The sequence below is a fragment of the Nesoenas mayeri genome (genome assembly GCF_963082525.1).
Source record: "Nesoenas mayeri genome assembly, chromosome: 19".
Taxonomy (NCBI): Eukaryota; Metazoa; Chordata; class Aves; order Columbiformes; family Columbidae; genus Nesoenas; species Nesoenas mayeri.
In genome coordinates, this window is record NC_137568.1 from 8,899,362 (window position 1) to 8,919,713 (window position 20,352).

General features: G+C 45.0%; 1 protein-coding gene across 3 annotated transcripts in view; it reads left to right on the plus strand.

Moving 5' to 3' along the window:
- GAS7 (growth arrest specific 7) overlaps positions 1–6,360 on the plus strand; it is a gene marked incomplete at both ends in the record, with an annotated part of 85,650 nt that extends 79,290 nt beyond the window's left edge. For all 3 annotated transcript variants that reach the window (XM_080356514.1, XM_080356515.1, XM_080356516.1), the window contains 4 exons: positions 1,380–1,503; positions 3,054–3,133; positions 5,446–5,544; positions 6,247–6,360. In XM_080356514.1, the coding sequence (XP_080212640.1) occupies positions 1,380–1,503; positions 3,054–3,133; positions 5,446–5,544; positions 6,247–6,360 (417 nt within the window). The remainder of the gene's footprint in view (positions 1–1,379; positions 1,504–3,053; positions 3,134–5,445; positions 5,545–6,246) is intronic.
- Positions 6,361–20,352: the final 13,992 nt, after the last annotated feature.

The following is a 20,352-nucleotide window of genomic DNA, read 5'->3' on the forward strand; positions in this document are numbered from 1 at the left end:
TGACTGTGACCCCGGGTCCTCTTTCTCTGTACACGGTCACCTTTGATCCAGTGTGATGAGTTGTGTGAGTGTCAGACTGCTGAGTTGGTTAAAACTGGTGTATCTCCTGTCCTGTGCCCAAGTTTCTGTTATCTAGTTCACCCAAGGATGCACCAAGGATGCACCCAAGGATTATTATCTTTGCAAGGCGTCAGTCAAGTCCTGTTTCTCGTACAATAAGTTACACAGAGCCAAGCAAGGCTGGGCAATAGTAATGTGGGTTAAAGGGTTAGCTCTCTAAGTGTCTTTAGTGAGGTGGGGTAGGGTTAGTTCTTTAAGTGTCAAGTGTTAGTTCTTTAAGTGTTAATTAGTTAATTGTCAATTCGCTGTAGGGATATTGAGAAGAATGAATTAGAATACCCTTGAGAAGAAGGAATAAGAGAAGGGAAGAGCGCTGTGTGCAGCGTTGCTTTCCTGCAGCTCCCTCTGGCGCCCTGCTGGGCCAAGCACAGGCGCTTTAGAACATGCAAGTGATGCCTCAAGAGCCTTGTGATCTGTAGGAAACGTCACGGTGCTAACAAAATATAATCATCCAAATTTAGTGTGAAACACTCTAACTGGCTAAAGAACAAATGTGACCTATTTTATAATAGCTGCATACAAAGCAAGTGATTTTTATTTTATATTTAGGAAACTTCAGCAAGTGAGGTGATGCATATGTGGTAATGATGTTTATTTGCTAAGACACTTTACTAATTTGCTTGTATGAGTTCTGTAATGATACTGATAAATGAGGTTTTGAACACCTGAAAAAGTCATTTAAATAATCAGTTGTAACCAGGTCTCAGGTTCTAGATTTTTACAGAGTGAACTGCTGCTGTCATGAACCTGAATTAGTTTTTCTGAAATAAGTCTAAAATTTCCTATTGTTAGTGTTTCTGGTGAGCGTTTATTGAATCCAGAAGGTACTTAAAAATAAATTTTGGAAGACACTTGAAATTTTTAAACTATTTAGATCCTAAGAGAAGGAAGTGGAAGTGTCTTTGTGATGCTGGTTAACAACATTTGGAAGAAGCTCCAGCTCCCCTTTCCAGCAATAGTGAGAAGGTTACTAAGAAACGTGGGAGCCTGATGATGCCTTTCGTACTGTGCCTTTCTAAGGACCTATGAAGAGTGCAGATGCTTTTGTGATTTGTTGGTGACAACTTCTGTATGATGGTAGGATGCTGCTTTGAACGCCACAGGATGCCCTAAGAACTTGAGTCCCAGCTAGGACCCAGTTTTATGCAGAGTCTGTGACTCCTGATTGATAAATACTTCTGTGAAGGAGTGAGAGATGGCTGAAAGAGCTGGCATCTCTTTTCCTCTAAAACATGTGATTCTTCTTCAATTACTCCAAGGCCCGGAAAGCGTTGACAGAGAGACAGAAGGATCTGGAAATGAAGACGCAGCAGCTAGAGGTGAAGCTCAGCAACAAGACAGAGGAGGAGATTAAGAAGGCGAGACGGAAGTCGACTCAGGCTGGTGAGTGCCCGTGTGCATCAGCGCCCGAGGGGAGCGCAGCCCCCTGGGCAGCAGGAACCAGGTGGGATGCAACTGCCCATCCACCTGTGTGTTGTTCATATTATTGTAGCTGCAAAGTCCAAGTGATCTGTGCTACAAATCCGTTTGGTATTAAATCCTTTGAAGAAACAAGTCTGTTTTTTCCAAGTCAGATGTCCCCAAATTATTATTTTGACAATTGGCGTGAGAACAGTAAAAGCAGGTGAATTACCCATTTGTTTAATGAAAGTGCTGAGATAACAGAATGTGAAAGTTTCAAAGTCAGGTTCAAAGAAGCTCTGCTGAGGATGTTTCATCCTTAAGTCATAGTTCCTTCCTTGGTTCTTTCCTAAATCACAGTCACCCACAACTATGTGGGTGCCTGTTATGCTACCTATCACTGTCTTTTTCCTTAAAAGTGAACTTGTTTATTTTTTTCCGTGCTGGTCAGTGGTTAAAACAATTTCTATTCAAGGGATACTGAGGGTAGAGTAGCGAATGCTATACTGTACTGAGTACACAGCTACTTGATGTGACCTATACATGTTTTACAGAGGCTCAAACCAGTTCTATGGGATCCATTAGGAACTGATTCGATATCTACAAAGCTGATATGTGCAGCTCTGTTAGTACCTGTGCTGAAAATGTGTTTTAAGTAGGTCTTCTGTGTTTCATCCCTTCGCAAGTCCATTACTTGGCAGAGTAAAAAACCTCAGGGTAGCCTGTCTTGGTTTTGAGAAGAGCCTTTCACAGTGTGACCGTGTGTAAAGACAACCATTTGAGTAGAAAAAAAGTTACGTTTCAGTGACAGGAAGCTCCATGAGAGACGCTCCTTATCCATCAGCAAATCCACAGCCTTTCTGTGTGAGTCCTCATAAATTGTCATAGATACTTATTGAACGAGCAAGGGAGAGCTGAAGATCACAGCATCACAGAATCCCAGAATGTCAGGGGTTGGAAGGGACCTGGAAAGCTCATCCAGTGCAATCCCCCCATGGAGCAGGAACACCCAGATGAGGTTACACAGGAAGGTGTCCAGGCGGGTTGGAATGTCTGCACAGAAGGAGACTCCACAACCCCCCTGGGCAGCCTGGGCCAGGCTCTGCCACCCTCACTGGGAAGCTTCTTCTCAGGTTTAAGTGGAACCTTTTGTGTTCCTGTTTGAACCCGTTGCCCCTTATCCTATCACTGGTTGTCACCAGCAGAGCCTGGCTCCATCCTCCTGACACTCTCCCTTTCCATATTGATCCCCATGAATGAGTCCCCCCTCAGTCTCCTCTTGTCCAGCTCCAGAGCCCCAGCTCCCTCAGCCTTTCCTCACACGGGAGATGCTCCACTCCCTTCAGCATCTTGGTGGCTGCGCTGGACTCTCTACACCTGACAAATATGATGTAACGGAGCTGCCCCCAGCTCCACCAGATCTGACCTTCAAACTGTCTGTGTCTCTCTATAAAAGCTGAACTGCAGTTTCCCTCTGAGCTCTGTAACACTGGCCAGAGAAGCCTCATGTGTTGCTGTCTTGGACTTTTCAGGGGATGACCTGATGCGCTGTGTGGATCTTTACAATCAAGCCCAGTCCAAGTGGTTTGAGGAAATGGTGACCACCACTCTGGTATGTAACTCTGTGTAGCATCTTACATGTATAACACGGCAAAATCGTAATGGCACAAAACATTCATCACTTGTAGGTAGTTACAGGGCAAAGCAGGGGGAAAAACGGGGTGATAGATATCCCACTGTATTTCCTTCTTAGCAGTTCTAAGAAAAACTCTTATCATTAGGGGAAGGAAGAAATAATTGTTTCTTTGCAGAGGCATTAAACCAGTTCAGGGCTGCTTAGGGGCCAGAATGCTGGAATAGTCCCCAGGAAGGATGAAGTAATGCACAAGAAAGACATGTAAAACATGGTAAATCGCTGAATCCACTTATACATCAGTGAATTTTTGTGTTCTATGATTTTACTATTCCATCACAAGTATTGCCAGCTCGGAAGAGGCATGCTTTAATTGCCTGTTGTTCTGTTTCTCTGAAGATAACACAGCTCACAGTGTTCACCATAAGGGCGTATTCCTTTGGCGTTAGTCACCAAGATGCCAAGATACAGCTTTGATGTGCTGTATTCCTAGAAATACCTGTACTTCGGCTTTAGGCCTCCTCCCTCATGTCGTTCCTTAGAGCCCTTCTGGACAACAGCCATTTGCTTTCAAAAACAGGAAATAAAACTGTCTTTTGCCTGTATTTTTCTCATTGGACAAACACAAAATGGTAAACACCTCCTAATGAGAAGCAGGGTAATAAATTGCTCAGCATTTGGAAGTGTGTCAGTGAAATGTTTAAACTGCAGTAAATAAATAAAGGCAGATGGATGAGTGGAAAACCAAGAGGTGGATATCTTCCCAAAAGCAGAACAAGAGGGAAAAATTTGGCATTCCTATACATAAGGAATCTGATTCTCACCTTCACTGGTGGCTTCTCACTGATAAAAATGACACTGACCATCAGTGCCACTGGTGTCTGTTAGCTGCATATTTGCTCCAGGAGAAGTACGACGGAGAAGTGCGCTAGTAAATAGCTCACAAGAGAGGTCGCAGCCTGCAGGCTGCACAGCAGCTCTGTCAGTTGTGAAACGCAGGCTGACAAGCATTCAAAGGTAAGTCTTGGTAGATGTGAATGTGAAATGTGAATTGAAAAACAGTCTGCATCTGACCAGCTCACATACAGATTGGTCCGTATGCAATAGAAAGTCGAGAGAGCTAAGAGCTGAAGGTTTGTGTTCACTTGCATAACTTCCTCCGTGAGGTTTCTGGTGCAGATACAACGCACGTTCTGCATATGGTGTTCTCACCAGCCCTAGCACACTGGGTTCTGCGTTCTGGTCCTGTGCATCTGTGCCCTGCAAAAGGAGACTGAGTTTGCAATGGGTCATTTTTTCCGTGATGACAGTACATCAACTGGCACAGCAATGGGAGCTCAGTCTATTTCAGTCCTGTCCATACAGTGAGCTCCTTTGATTTTCCTCCTCCCCAGGCAGATCGTCTGCCACCTGAGATTTTTGTGCTGTCACGAAGAATCTTTTTCCCAAAAGACATTTAACAAACTGCAAATAGCACAGGGAAGGCAATGTAGCCACCTGCCTTCTCGTACATGCCCAGGTTGCACTCCACTATGGTGGCCAGTACGTGGACATCAGAAATGCCCTCTGAAGGCAAGGGGTTTTTTTAAGATTTGGCCCCATTGGTGTCCCTGTGAATACAGAGCTTTTAGTGGTTCATCCATGTCCATTACAGCACATGTCTTACAGGCAGACTTCCCCAGCATCCTGCTTCCACTTCCAGATGGACAAGGAGGGACTAAGTGCAGATGTTGGGGTAAAATATCGGAATCCAGGAGAAGAGGGAGGCAAAAAAAATCAGGAGGAAAGTTAGAAATCACCTGCCTTTTCAACTAAAGCGTTACTGAGGTCTGCTTACTGACAGCTGAGCAAGGGGCAAACTTGTTGCGGCTCATCATCTGGTGAACAGATGAAACTGCTCTGAAGGGAGTCGTGTTAGACCAAGTGCAGTCAGGCCCTCTGAGCGGTACATCGCAGCGCGGTCTCCTGCTCCCTCAAGCAACAAAGCATGAAAAGCTTCTCACAGGAAGCAGGTTCCCTCTTGTTTGCAGCATCCCTGAAGACAGGGTAGTCTCAGTCTTGAAAGGTTTCAACCTCCTTTTCTGTCATCAGGCTCTGGCTGAAGTGACTTTTGTTGCTTGCTGTCTCTGATTCTCTGCACATAGAGGGATGTACAACCACAGAGTTCATCTGCAAAGCGTGACCCTGGGGTGTTATCACACTGGCTAGCAACATTTTGTGTGTTATCCTTTCTCTGGGCCTTCAAGCTCAGCTTCCAAGGAAAATAAGTCCTTGTTTTCCTTCATGTCCAGGAGCTTGAGAGACTAGAAGTTGAAAGGGTGGAGATGATTCGGCAGCACCTTTGCCAGTACACACAGCTGCGTCATGAGACAGACATGTTCAACCAAAGTGTAAGTCTGCTTGTCATTTGGTCGCTTTGGTCTTTACTGCGCTTCAGCTGGGCAGAACGGTCACTATCCTGGCCTGGCGGATATGAAAAGTGTATTAGTCGGCTTGTTAGTTTGCAACAATACTGGACTGACACCCTACAGTCCTGCATCTCCGAGGTGCTCTGGTCCTGGTTACATTTCATACTGCCAGATCACAGCTTTTTGCTGGGGAGACACAGTGAATTGAATGACATTTGGCCAGCATGAGCCATTATGAGCTCTCCCTGCATGATGCACAACTCCTTGAGGTCATCTGTTCTTGCAAGGAAGATGCTAAATAGTTTCACTGTTGTAGGAGGAAGTATATATTTATTTTATTACTAAAATATGTCTAGTTTTGAAAATACGGGGAATGTATACTGACCTCAATACATGGTTGTATTTGGTGTAAGGTGCAGATTGCAGGACAGGAGTCAGAGACCAGCCGGCCAATGCCTGGCGTAGGAAGCCTGGCTCTGATGTCAAAAATCAGCCTCTTCTCCCCACTATGAGGCTTCACGCTCAGATCTGGCTGTTGTCCACCGGGTCTCACATATGTGTGCTTCTCACTTGTCTGCAAATGCAATGTAGGTGTGCCCAGAGCTGCTCTAGGCTTCTGAGCAATGTCTGTCTCTGCTTGGAAATGTGCCCTTGACATTTTGATTCTTGTTTTGTTCATTTTAGACAGTAGAGCTCGTGGATCAGTTGCTTCGGAAGGTGGATCCTGCCAAAGACAGGGAACTGTGGGTAAAAGAACACAAAACTGGAGATATCCGACCTGTGGACATGGAAATATAGACTGATCTCTAGTTGTATGTGATGAGTCCACTGAATTAACCAGGCTAACGTTAGATTTCTAAGGGTCAGAAGAGCATAGGGAAAAGGTTGTTCCACTACTCGACACCTTGTAATTTATGCCTGTACAGGCTATCTCTGTTACATTTAGTCATAAAAGTGGTCCTCATTGTGCTGAGCCTTAAGCACCAGACATTCCGGGGTGAAAGAACCAGATGTGTGCTTCCCACCAAGGGTTCCCAGTTGCACGCAGCTTCCAGGAGAAATCTGCTTTCTGGTACGGAGAGAGCTCTGTTCTTCAGTGACTTTGTGCTCCATCCCTTGCATGACTATCTCTATACAGTATGTTAGAACAACCTCGCAGCGAGCCTCTGACTAGTAAGTAGATAACCGTTCGAACATGATGCGGGACGCAAGGAAGTCCTGATCATGAATCCCAGGTCTGTCACTGGCTGCTTTCATGGCCATAGGCAAGTCAATTAAGTTTTCTGGCTCCCCCATCTATAAAATACGCGTATCTTGCAGTAATGTTGTGTGCATACATTTATTTCATGCAACAGTTTCCCACCATGGCAATGAAGTGATGACCCTTCTCCCAAAATCTATGGAGAAGACTCCCATTCTTGCTGTTTTTTACTCCCTCTCAGGGATACATAAACCCATTATCATCATGATTTCTGTTCTAAGCCAATCAATAAGGCTGCAAGGGTTACCATCACCATTATTTATCAGGAAAGACTTGGTTGTGCTATACCTACCTCATTAGCTGTCTGAGTGCCCTCAATGACAGAAAGAGGTTCTATACCAAGGAATAAGTGAGATGTTCAAAACCCTTCCTGCTTTTGCAAGAAGTTTTCGCACAGAATCTCCCTAAAGACAGTCCTCTAACTTCTTTTGGGATCTGGGTTTAAATTGCACTTTGTTGGTTCCTTCAGGTGGATATCACAGCCTTTAGGTATCTTTAATTACCAAGTTTGTCCAGCCAAAATGTGCGTTTTATCCTTTTAGAGCCTGATTTTCAAACGTGCCACAAATCTGTGATGCTAGATTGTATAAATGTAGGTGCCCAGCACTTCTGCACCATCAGATTCTTAACCTTAGGTTTTTCCTTCGTTGACCTTACCACAAACCACCAAAAATTCAGCACTACTCTTGGCACATAGTGTTATGTAGTTTGGAGACTGGTTTTGAGAAGGTATTAATTGTCTTCTCCTGCTGTTATCTCTGGTTCGTTATTCAGTGTTGCTGTTAATATATCTTTCAGCATTCCATACGATGCCAAGATTCTTCAGATTATTGCTTTGTGTCCAGCAGAAACCTTGATTCTCACCACCGTGGCCTTTACTCAGTGTTTACTGTGTTGTTATCTACAATTTGCCAAATGTACTGTTTCATTCAAGCCACAGTTCTGCTCCACTTTGTCTCATTGTTACCATCCTTTTTCTCCCCAACACAAAAATTGCATCCTTCTTTTGTTCTACAACTACTCCAGCTTTGTGCTGTGATTCCGTCATTGAAAATTAATATTCCCCTTTATAAATACAAACTGAAACACAGAGAAATCTTATCTGAAACACGTGTTTAATGGTGCTGCAGTGGTTATTTTCTGGATTGTTATTTCAAACTGAATTCTGTTGCGTTTTCCTACAGTTCCCTTTTTCTCAACCATCTCTTTACCAGCACAGATTCATTCCTGCCTTGCAGATGCCTCGAAAACCCACTTTTCTGCTGTGTCATTAACCTTTATAAACCTTTGCAAGTTGGCAGGTTCAATGCCACGAATGCTCGGGATCACCATTCCTTGTGTGTCACCTCCCATGCTGCAAATCCATTACACATCCCAACAATTGAGTTGGCATCTCTACCATGCACTTTCGAGGACAGGCACCACTTTTTTGTTGGTTTTTCTCCTTGTTGTTTGGTTTGGTTTGATTTGGTTTGGTTTGGTTTGGTTTGACTTGGTTTCAGAAACCACAGGTGCCGGGTAAGCTTTTGAAACTTCAATGGCCAAAAATAACTGGAGTACCTAAGAGCTGCATCTCAGGTCAACCCCTGTATTCTAAGCTATATTGTAAATTAAAACGAGCAATCTTGACAATACCTCACCACATTCTTGTTTTGGTTGCCAAACAAAGCTGGTTGTGCACTTCACACAGTATTCTCCTTAATATCTGAAATAATCTGTTATTAATTACAGTTTATTTTTCCTCTTCCTTTAAAAGTGTTTGTTATTTTATGTATTTCGGGCTGGAAATACAGTCCATTAGCACAGGTTTCTCTGTGGATTCAAATGTATTCTGGTTCCGCTACTTAAGCTGCACTTCTCAGTTGTATTTTCTGGTAGTCTTTTTCCACACTTTGATTTATTTCCAAACAGTTTTCCTATTTCTAGTTTTTGGTCCATTTGAAATGTTGCAGGAACGTGTGAGCTGCACAAGACAATAAGTCTCTTGGTGGAGTCTGTATCTTTTTTTCACTTCGATAATCTGAGGGACCGCTTGTGCCTGGCTGTTCATCTTCGCCAGGCCCCGCGAGTGATGGGCTGCCCTGCGGTGGGTGAGATGCTTCCTGTACAAGAATTCCATCCATAATCAGTGGAAGTGTTAGGGAAGTTTTGCTGTTGCTTCTAGACATCTATTGCCTGCAAAAGATGATATTCCCTTGTGATACGACACTGCAGACAGCGGGATCAGCGCTATCCGGCTGATGGATCCGGGACAGTGTGACACCTTGCAGGTCAGTTCTTCTGAATGGACAGCATCTTCAAAGAAGGTAGTGACAAGTTTGAAGGGAGGGATGGATGCCTGCCCTCATGTTCGTTCCTAACAAGGTAACTCTGGGGGTTTCAGCATTGCTCTGTTCATCTTCCAGTGAGCTGAAAAAATGCAGCTGAACTCAGTCTTTCCTTGTGCAACAGCTCATCCTAACCAGCTTCTTCTCTGGAACAAGATCAAGCTTCATGTTATGTTAAAATAGCTAGCGTGTGAAAAGCATGGTGATGTTGTAACGTAACTAATTAATAGGAATAGCAAAGTAAGTCTCTTGCCTCCATAGGTACTGAGCTTAAGGGTCACCTCGTTTTGTCTGGCAGGTGGACACACGCACTTGATGAAAGTTTTTACTGTGTTATTCACCACAGCTATCGGGGTTTCTCTGTTGAGTGACGAGGCTGTCTTACATTTTCCTACAGCCCTGTGGTCACAAAACAAAATGCCAGCTTTTTAGATTTTGGTTTTTTTTGCTTTCACCTGAACAGGTAGAATTAGTGGAAATTTGCCTCTCATTCTTATCTGATCGTTCTGCTGGCCCAGGCCTCGTGCTGTCGAGCCTCTGGCTCCCTGGTGATCTCAGCTTCATCAGAGCCTTTCGGCCCTTATCAAGCTCAAGCACTTCATGAATTCCTACAGCTTTGAATCTGTTGGGTGTCCTGACTCCAGTGCCAAAGCCGGTGAGGTGCTTACCAGCTGTCACCACAGCTGCCACGCAGATCGAGAGCATTTTATTCGTCGTCCATACCATATGACTTCAAAGCCATCTTCTGGCCCAGCTGACTCAATAGTGTCCTCACTGGAAGTCTAAGGTATTCTTACAGCTAATTTCCTGACAGCTCATTCTGGATCCAGTGCTGTTGGTTGATTCCTGTTGGAGTTAACAAGATGGAAACGAGTCCCTTACCACATGGGCCAGTTGTGCTCTTCTGCCATCACTGGCAAGATTCCACTTGCTCTCATAGAACAACATCCCAAATGGGCTGATTCTCAGATCTCCAATCTACTCCAGATTCACTCAGGTTGGTCACTCACATTTGTTTGTCTTCTGAAAGACTTCAGTTGCTCCCTTATGGAAATGTTATTTCATGATTTGACACTGGGATCTTTAGAGATACATTTAATATTTTTTTTTAAGTGTTAAAATATCTTACCAGTAGTGAAAATCACATGGAAATCTGTTATGTTTCCAGAACATGTTGCCCCCCCTGCAGCCCTGCCTGAGCTGCTGTGGTGTTTCTGTGCTCCCCTTGTCTGCACAGTCACAGTAAACACTGAAATCGTTCTTTCTTTTGTGCATGACAGTGTGCAAACTTGTGCTCTCTTTCTCTTTACTCTTTGTGCATCTGCACAGTTCCATGTTGCGGAATTAGCTGCTTTTTGTTCAGCTGGCAGCCCCACGCTGTTATGTCAGCATGTGTAGCCGTCTTGTGACAGCAAACTGCACTCAGATCACCTCTTTTTCTTGTTTGTTTTTTGGTTTTTTATCTAACAGGAATTTTCTCCAAAGCATTCACAGGAAACTTTTGCATGCTCAGTAGCGGTCCTAATTTCTCAGACCTTCTCAGAACCTGTTTCGAATGTCATTATTGAAGTATTTGCTGCAAGTTCAACTCAGAGATTTCTTGAAGACAGCAGGGAGCATGTAGGCAATAAGAGACTTTGAAAATCAGGCTAACAAATAGAAATGCACAAGCCTCTTTTATCCTTAGTCGTTGGGTACATGTATAACCTCAAATACTTAATGTGTAAGACCCAGCTGTTCTACTCGCAGTTCCCAGCAGCTCCAGGAGTGACCCCGTGTCGGGCCAGGCTGGGAGCGCAGCTCTAGAACATGGGCCTGCAGCTGATGCAGCCACAAAAACCCCAGTCCAAAATCAAGTGAACAAGTAGCTCTGCCCACCTATTTCTTCAGTCACACACAAGGAGAAAAAGAGCACTGCTCACCCAGGTGGGCCCTTCACTATCAAGCACCTTAAGAAATCCAGACCAGCACCTTGAAGGTCCCCTTGGAATGAGTAGATGTGACTTCGTGGTGTGATCCATTGATCATTTCCTTCTGAACTGAAAATGTATTTTCTGTTTTATTGTAGCTAGTGTGCACTTTTTCCCTGCTGGGCCTGCTGGGCTTGTTCCCAGAGATGCCAGTCAGAGCCTGGTGTCCCGGAGGCCACCCTGGTCACCCTGACCGTCCTGCTTTGTGACAACCAGGCCTTCAAAAGAACCAGGCCTTCAAAAGAACCAGGCCTTCAAAAGGTAGTGTCAAAATAACGAGCTTTCCTGGTCCCAGACCATTCTGGAAGGTCTGGATGCTTTTTGCCACCCAGCATGTGTTGAGATAGGAGCGTGAGGTCCCAGCGGTCGCTGCAGCGTTGCTGTGAGCGGTTCTTGCCGCGCAGGCGCTCGCCGTGCTCGGATGGTCGGGAACGGCTGACGAGCGTCCTGCACAGTGGAGCTGTCTGACCTTGTACCAGAGGAGCCTGCTGGTCACGTTAACTGTGGGCAACAGTCACAGGCAGATTCAAATTAAGAACAGACACATGGGGCAGGAAATCATTTAGCTGCCCCAGTGGCATCTGAGCTTCTTGACACGAAGTGCTCGTCCCCCCAGACCCTGATGGGCCCAGTAACAGGCTCACCCCTCTCCAAATTCTGCTTAGCATATGGAAACGAGTGGATCTATTGCTCGATACGGGGCTCTCCGCTGGTGCCTGGTTGCGCCGGCGGTGGCTGCAGAACGGTTGGTGTCGTTCGGCGGTGCCCGGCGCCCTCGCGCTGAGCCGAGCGTGGCGTGCAGGCTGTCTGCAGGAGCTTGAGCACACGGTCTTTCTGCTGTATAATGGTGATGAGGTCTTTCCCATCAGCAAATCCTTATCTTTTCCCGAGAAGCACTATTTTATAACTAATATTCATTACTTTGTCTCATAGTAGATCTGATCCATATAAATGTGCATCTTTCAGTTCTTTTATTTTTCCTCTTCATTGTTTCGGTGGCCACCCTCCATCCCTGAGACACACCGGTTTTCAGGATGTTTAATTTTGAATTTTCATAGAACGTTGCTTTAATGTGCTGACCAAACACCGTGCTTTTAGGTATTTTCAGAAAGTGGTAATTGCCTGCTTTTTGGTTTATTTTTGTTTTTTGTTTTGGATTTTGCTGATCAGCCACCAGGTTTGGAAGCGCAGTGACTCCTTTTTGTGCCAATCACTTTTCTTCCTTTCTTCCTGGACATTTTTTCTGAAGGGACCAACACATAGCACAATTCGACTTAAATTTCTAATCCCATGCATTCCTCAAGGCAGAGACCTTTCGTGCCTAATGATGCGTCTGATTCTAAGAATTGTACATGGATAAAATCTTTTATAGACCAATAAAAAATAAGTCTTAGATTAACCACATAGTAATCACAGAAGAAATAACATAGATTTGAAACATTCAAATTTAATTCCCTCAACTTACATTAAGTTGAACTATTTCAGGTGCATTGCAAGCGATAAACTCAGTGGATACTCCGAACAAAAGCTTTTCAGCTGCTGTATTCAGGTTCAGTGAGCAGACAAGACTATAATTTTGAATATATGTAGTCTTTCAGGGCTTTATTTAATGAGTAACTGAGTAATGGCTTGTATCACAACCTGACTAAAATTCTCATAGTTCCCCTTGAAGTACCTCTTGAAATCTTATCTGCTACAAGCATGTAGAATTCACCCTACAAATTCCCAAAGCTCAGGAGCAGCTGGTTTGCACAGATCTGTGCAGGATTCTCAGTGCCACCTTCCTCACTCTGCGCTCTTCTTGGACATCCACATATCCGGAGCCCCACGGTCTCTCCCCGACCCGGTACAGTCACCCAAAATTCTCAATGCTGAAAACAAAGTAGGAAACGTTAAGACTTAAAAGCAACCGCATTGAAGGAGTGTCGCTAAACCAACGTGACACATCCCTCAGTATAAGGGTCTCGGTAAAATAAGCAGGGAATTCTGCATAAAAACATATTGGAATTCTAAAGATGAAGAGTAATTTCGGGGATATCACATCTGCATGACGTGACAATCGTAGTCATTTGAATTTGGTAATGCCTGACTGGAAATCCCCTGTGCCTTTGGGGTTTTTTAATGGGATGGCTGAGATTTTTGGAATAGCCTGAAGAATCTGGATGTCCATTTACCACTCTTTTACTCTTTAGGATGCACCTCAATCCATTATGAAAAAAAAAGCAGGTACTAGTATTGGACAGATACTTTATTCTCCTATTTAGATGGTTTCCTTTCAGCAGCCCACGACAGTGGGAAAAATCCACCAAACAGTTTTGCAGGGATTTACAGGGATTCAAAAGCGAGCCAGATGATCAGTCATGTACTAAACCACAGTTTTCTACTAAAATGAAGCTATTATTTGGTCCTTTTGTGTAATTTTTGCTAAATACTTCTAAATTTCTAGGAAAGTTATCTTCTGCCAGTACTAATGACTTATTTTTAAAGATGTTTAACCAAAATTTTATAACTTTCCATAAATTTTGGCTGAATAGACCCTTTAAATAGTTGATGTATCATGCAGCCTCTATCTGGGTGAGAAATGAATTTTGGATAAGTGTGCAAATTATAGGATGGCTTTTGTTCCATAAGGATACATGAAGGAATTGCTCACTGAGCTTAAGTTGAATGCAGAGGACATGGAAGGAGCAGCTCTTGGATCAACTGGAAGAGTTCAGTGGAAGCCACTTTATGTCAGCTGTGGGTCTTGTCCTTCAGTATTGAAGGCATTTCCTATACATGATTTTTCTGTCCTACTGTAAAACAATTTCATATGGTTAAACTGTATTTTCCTATATTGTTCTGCAAGTTTATATGCACCACAGTGCTCATCTCATCTCCTGTAAAATAAACTGTACAGAGACACACTGAGCATGGAATTGTCTTTACCCAGTTGCTTTTTCTTCTACCAAAGCCACATACCTTTTGAATGCAATATCATCGAACACCACTTGGGGTGCCATATGCGCATGTTCTGCTTTGTTGATAATTCAGCTTGAATTTGCGATCACATCACTCGTGTAATCTACTTGTACTCATCCTTTTTGGATGTTTGCATGATGTTCAGTTGAGTACAGCCCCTAAAGTTTCATTTTTATTAGGAAATAGATTTAAGAAACACCTGTAGTTCAGTGGTTTTGTTTCTTAAAAAAGCAGGCAAGCTGACCATGGTCAGTCCGAAAGCAGCTGCCATGAGATGGGCATGCATTGAATCACCTGTACGTCTTCATCCAGTCAGTGCTTTACCTGCAAGTTCCATGTGCATCTTGAACCTCAGTTGAAGAGAAAACACTGTTGTAAAATGCTATTGTTAATAAATCGTTCTACTTTTGAGTATTTGAGTTAACATGCATGCTGGCAGGTGTTCTGACCAAGTCAAGATCAGCCTTGCCAAAACCCTGTCTAATCCAACAACTGACTTCAGAAGTGACCAGCCTGGATCCAGCTGCAGCAGCAGAGCCCAGAGCCAGCAGTGTCGCAGAACATGAAACCACCTTCCCAGCGACGTGCGACTTGGAGACCTTGGAGGTAACAGCGTTATCCACACACCTCATAAACCTCACCGGAGCTTTCTTCTGAGAATTTGCCCCGTTTTGAACTAATGTAAGATTTTGGTTTCTGCAACCACCTGCAGAACGGCATCCCACAGCTCCGCGGTGTGTTTGTACGCTCATGGGTAAGTAGTTGCAGAGGTGCGCACACTCTTCTCAGAAAAGGAGAAGAAAGGTAAGACACTGAAAAAGTTCCAGGTGGGAACTTGGTTTTCACAGCAGAGTCTTTGCACCTAAATCTGTTAAATAAATCTCTGAATGTTTTGGGCCATGATCTAGTCAATGGACTGAAGTTGGACCAAGGGTTGGACTTGATGATCTCTGAGGTCTTTTCCAACCCAGTCGATTCTGTGATTCTGTGTTGGCGTGTGGTATAGAGCAGCTTGGTCAATACTTAACAGTTCTCTGTGCACTGTGGTACATTTAGCTGCAATTTATCAAGAAAAAGCATTTTCAGTTGTAGAGGACTTAGACACACCTTTGGAACTCAAGATGGGGGGTTACTGTACGAGCCGTGATGCTTATTTACCACACTGGTGTTGTGCTGGTGCTCAGAAAAACATAACAGTGAAAGGACCAGAGTGAGCGGTGGAAGCAGCAGGGTGGCAGCCTCGCAGTTTGCGACATTAAGATGTGGAGGGCAGGAGGTTTTACCACATTCTGCACTGGAATACCTGCGTTAGGCTTTTGTAACCAAAAGAACTAAAATATCAGCTTTGATTCCACTGTGCAGTTAAGCCGTTGACCCTCTTGTGTTCCTCAGATGCGGAAAGAAAGCTGCAGGGGCATCATCCAGGAGGTCTGATTTCAGACCACTTTGGGATTAAGGAGCAGACATGCTTTGTGCTTCAAGCTGTTAACGAATACTTCAGCAGTTCCTGTTAACCATAAATAAAATTACGACAATACAATCTGCATCTTCTGCTGTTTCCCTGACCAGCAATATGATCCTGAAATCTCCATATAAATACAAGTCTTCTATATGGTGAAGTGGACAGTATGTTAGGAGTATCCTAACTTCCATTTTATTGCAAATATTAAGTGGAAATTGGAGGCTGTGTGCATGACATCAGAGGGAATCAGATCCTGTTTTGCTGTGGGTGCTGTTCCTCACTGCACTCGGGCTGCGTTTGTGGTGGAGGTGGAACAACTCAGTCTTATTGAGGGCAAAATTTGGGGGTGATTTGGTGGTTACAGTGAGCTGTGAGAGGCAGGCTCTTGATGGCATGGTGCTTTGCAAATATAATAGGCCCAGGCAGGGTCTCTCAGCAGAGCATATTTTAATAATGATTTTGCAAGTCTGGGTGTTCTACTGAAAGGTAGGCACACATAATAGGGCAAAAAGCCCCTGCTTGTATCCCCCCAAAATCCTGGGTGCAGTTTCCCTCCCCTGTTCCCCATGGGTTGCTACTGCAGGATTTACATCCTACCCCAACGCATACAATACCCTTCCCCTGATCAATATGGTACTTGGGCTACACTTCCCCCTAAATTAACTTGTAAATACAGGTATCAGTATGTATACAGGTATCAGTATATATTCCGGGAAGTGATTGTGCTTTACATTAAGGATCCATAGTCCGATGTCTCTCGGTCCTTCGCCCTGCTGGGCTCAGGCACCAGGTCCTCAGTGATGTAAAAACAACAGTTCTCCGTTTAACGTTCCTTACACCCAAGAAACAGAACAAACTGTTAAAATTCCTCCACTTTAGGAGGAGGTGTCGAGGCGGATGAATTGAGTGCAGTTCTGAGCAGCATTTTCCAAAGCCAAGAGCTGGATTGCTGTGCTGAATTACTGCTCGTTTTGTCAGTCCTGCTGCTGTTGGGTGGGTGGGAGGACGTGTGGGTTCCGTGGCTGTTCTGAACAGATGGGCTTTGCCGTGAAGGGCACTGGTGCTGGATAACCCTGCTTAGACACAACCCTTCAGACTGCTAAGAGCTGAGAGAGGGAAATACCTTGGATGCGGTGCAGCTGTGAAGGGTGATTGGGGCACACACAAAATCCCATCTGGCCTGTGGCGCTGCTCCTGGGCATGTGCTATGGGTGGGATGTGTAGCCCCTTCCCAAATCCCTTAGCAAGCAGATTCTGAACTGACGGCCCCATCAACAGGGACAAGACCCAACAGGAGCCAGGGGAAAATATTACCTGACTTCTGCAGCTCAAGAAAAGTGCTTTAACCAGCACAGGTTTTGTCCCTGACAGTCCCAAAAACGGCAGTGAATGCAAACTGTGGTGTGAAATGGCACATGCCAGGACTTGCCCAGGTCATCCCATATTGCGGCTGGGGGGCCAGGGGACCGGCTGCCACAGCACACGGGCGCAGAACCGGTCACTGGTGGCTCTATGAGGGGTTTACACAGTGCATTTCAGAACTAGCCTTCTGCTTTGTTGGCTGTAGATGGCCCCATGCATTTATCTTACGCTGCTGAAGCTAAGTGTTCACTTTTTATACTGTATAGTCTATTCTCATTATTGATTTTGGACTGTCATGCACCACGGGGAAAAATACAGCACTTCAGGCATACACATATCAGAGGTAAGACTGTGTCTCTGCAGTGACCTCCTATGTGACAAAAGCCTCATCAATTGATTTGAGGCAAATTTTGTATTATTTAATGTAATTTTTATTTCACACAGGGACTTCCTGCAAGTAGCACACATTGTAGTCGTATGCCTAATATAACCCATGAGCCTGGAAAGCCATGCAACCAGATAGAACAATTTAGAACGGATGCTATTGACACAAAACCAATACTTTGTCACCTGAGATGAAATATTGGTGTAGATCTATCTTACAAAATTATGCTTCTGCAAGATTTTCTCATCCGCTCATTCCTACTGTCACACAGGTCCCAAACCGTTCCTGCCCACTCTACCCAGCAGGCAGAAAACATCACCCTGCAGTGCTTATAGAGACCTGGACCCTGGAGTTCCTACCATAGCAGTGACCAGTAATTATTTTTCCCTTTGAAGGAGGTGCTGTTCTGTATGTTCTTATATGTTCTAATATTTCACGTATAACCATCAAAAAGAGTCATGTTTCCTGATGAAAAATAGGCTGTGCAATGGTGTGAGGAAGCGGCAGAAGGCAGCGTTACTCCATGAGTGTGGAACAAACCAGGACCTTGAGCACAGGCAGACGGAGCCCTCACTGACCAGGGGCACAGGGCTGGAAAGTGGTGGAAAAACAGGCTCCTGGTAATCAGGTGCGTCCATCTCGTAAGGTGATGAACCAGCTTCATCCATGGAATTCTGTCAGGAGGCAGACACAGAACTAGGAGACAGGTCTACAGCAAAGGTCTGACGTCCAACCAAGAGGCAAAGCTGGAGATAGCTGCACCTACAGCGTAGCTTAGGCACCTGCAGCATAGCTCAGGCTTGAACTTAAATAGTGCTCCTGGAACCATAGGCAGCGTAGGTAGAAGCCCCAGGTCAGCCTAGTGAGTGCACTTAAGTCCTTTTGGTGCAGTTAGGGGCATGACAGACAGTGATCTCTTGGACCTGTCTGCAGCCGTGGTGGCCACTGTACAAACACAAGGCACAATTCTGCTTTGCAGGGCTTAGGATGGACAGAGAACCAGGTCACAGCAGGTCAAAGATGCTCATGGTGATTTGCACTGCTCGTGGAAGGATTCACACAAGACCACTGATAGAAGCAGTCGTAACTACTGCTGTAAGTCAAATGGAGAAGTTCACAGAATCCCAGAATGTCAGGGGTTGGAAGGGACCTGGAAAGCTCATCCAGTGCAATCCCCCCATGGAGCAGGACCATCCAGATGAGGTTACACAGGAAGGTGTCCAGGCGGGTTGGAATGTCTGCAGAGAAGGAGACTCCACAGCCTCCCTGGGCAGCCTGGGCCAGGCTCTGCCACCCTCACTATGAAAAAGTTTCCTCTCAAATTTAAGTGGAACCTCCTGTGTTCCAGTTTGAACCCATTACCCCTTGTCCTATCACTGGTTGTCACCAGCAGAGCCTGGCTCCATCCTCCTGACACTCACCCTTTCCATATTGATCTCCATGAATGAGTCACCCCTCAGTGTCCTCTTGTCCAGCTCCAGAGCCCCAGCTCCCTCAGCCTTTCCTCACACGGGAGATGCTCCACTCCCTTCAGCATCTTGGTGGCTGCGCTGGACTCTCTGCAGCAGTTCCCTGTCCTGCTGGAACTGAGGGGCCACAACTTGACACAATATTCCAGGTGTGGTCTCCCCAGGGCAGAGCAGAGGGGCAGGAGAACCTCTCTGACCTACTGACCACCCCCTTCTAACCCACCCCAGGTACCATTGGCTTCCTGGCCACAAGGGCCCAGTGCTGGCTCATGGTCACCCTGCTGTCCTCAGGACCCCCAGCTCCCTTTCCCCTACCCTGCTCTCTAATAGGTCATTCCCCAACTTACACTGGAACCTGGGGTTGTTCCTGCCCAAATTCAAGACTCTACACTTGCCCTTGTTCTATTTCATTAAATTTTTCCCCGCCAAACTCTCCAGCCTGTCCAGGTCTCTGATGGCAGCACAGCTTCCAGTGTCACCACTCCTCCCAGCTTGGTGTCACCAGCAAACTTGCTGACAGTCACTCTATTCCCTCATCCAAGTTGTTGATGAATATATTGAATAATACCGGCCCAGTACTGCCCCCTGAGGCACTGCACTCGGTACAGGCCTCAACTGGACTCCGCCCCATTGACCACGACTCTCTGGTTCTTCCCTTCAGCCAGTTCGCAGTCACCTCACTACCCGCTCATCCAGACCGCACTCCCTCAGTTCAGCTGTGAGGATGCTGTGGGAGTTAAACTTATTCTACAAGCCGAATGGGCTGAAAGTGGTTTTGAATCCTCACAGGTCGTTGTATCGTATGTCCTTCGTAAGTCCCTTCAAAGCAGAGCTCTGTGCAAATTTTAAGCAATTGGATTAACTTAGCTCTTGTAATCTTTCTTGGTTTGCTACACAGGTCCCAGCTGCCATTTCTCTCACGTGGTTTCATGAAATACAATGGCAATTTCTGAACTGTTGGTTAAGACAAAATGGCCCACGGAATTCTGCTTGAACACCTTTCATTGAACCAATGTCACACACAAGGGAAGTTTCAGCAGTCAGGATCTCCTATCGACTCAAACCACAGAAATACTGATGACACATTTCTTAATCAAAGAATCTAGCTTGTATAAATTACTGTCTTGGTCCTTATACAAATAAAAAAAAATTACAAACATGCACTAATGAAGTATTTATCATAGAGACAAACAGTTCAGCTTCACTAGTTAAAGCCGAGGGCTCTGTTTGCGCTGCTGTTTTCACAAGTCCCTCAAAGCAGAGGATGGGAACATCCAGCTCCGATTTTATTTTTACTTCCTGTTTTATAAACAGTCTGCTGGAGCTACAGCATGAGTTATGGTCTTTTTATTTACAGAGCTATGATCTTTTTTTGTAGACTTAGCAAATGCTTGAGGCTGTATCATTTGTCTCTGCTTGTTTCCTCAAAGAGACTAGGACTACTTTCTTTTTCTATCAGCTGCTTGGATCTCTTTAAGCTGATTTCTCCAGCATAGTGACAACCACGGCTCTCTGTTCATGGTCCAGGCTTCAGGAGCAATTCTCATCTCCAGTTTCTGGCAAGTCTGTGTGAAGGGGATGAAGGTTCCTGCA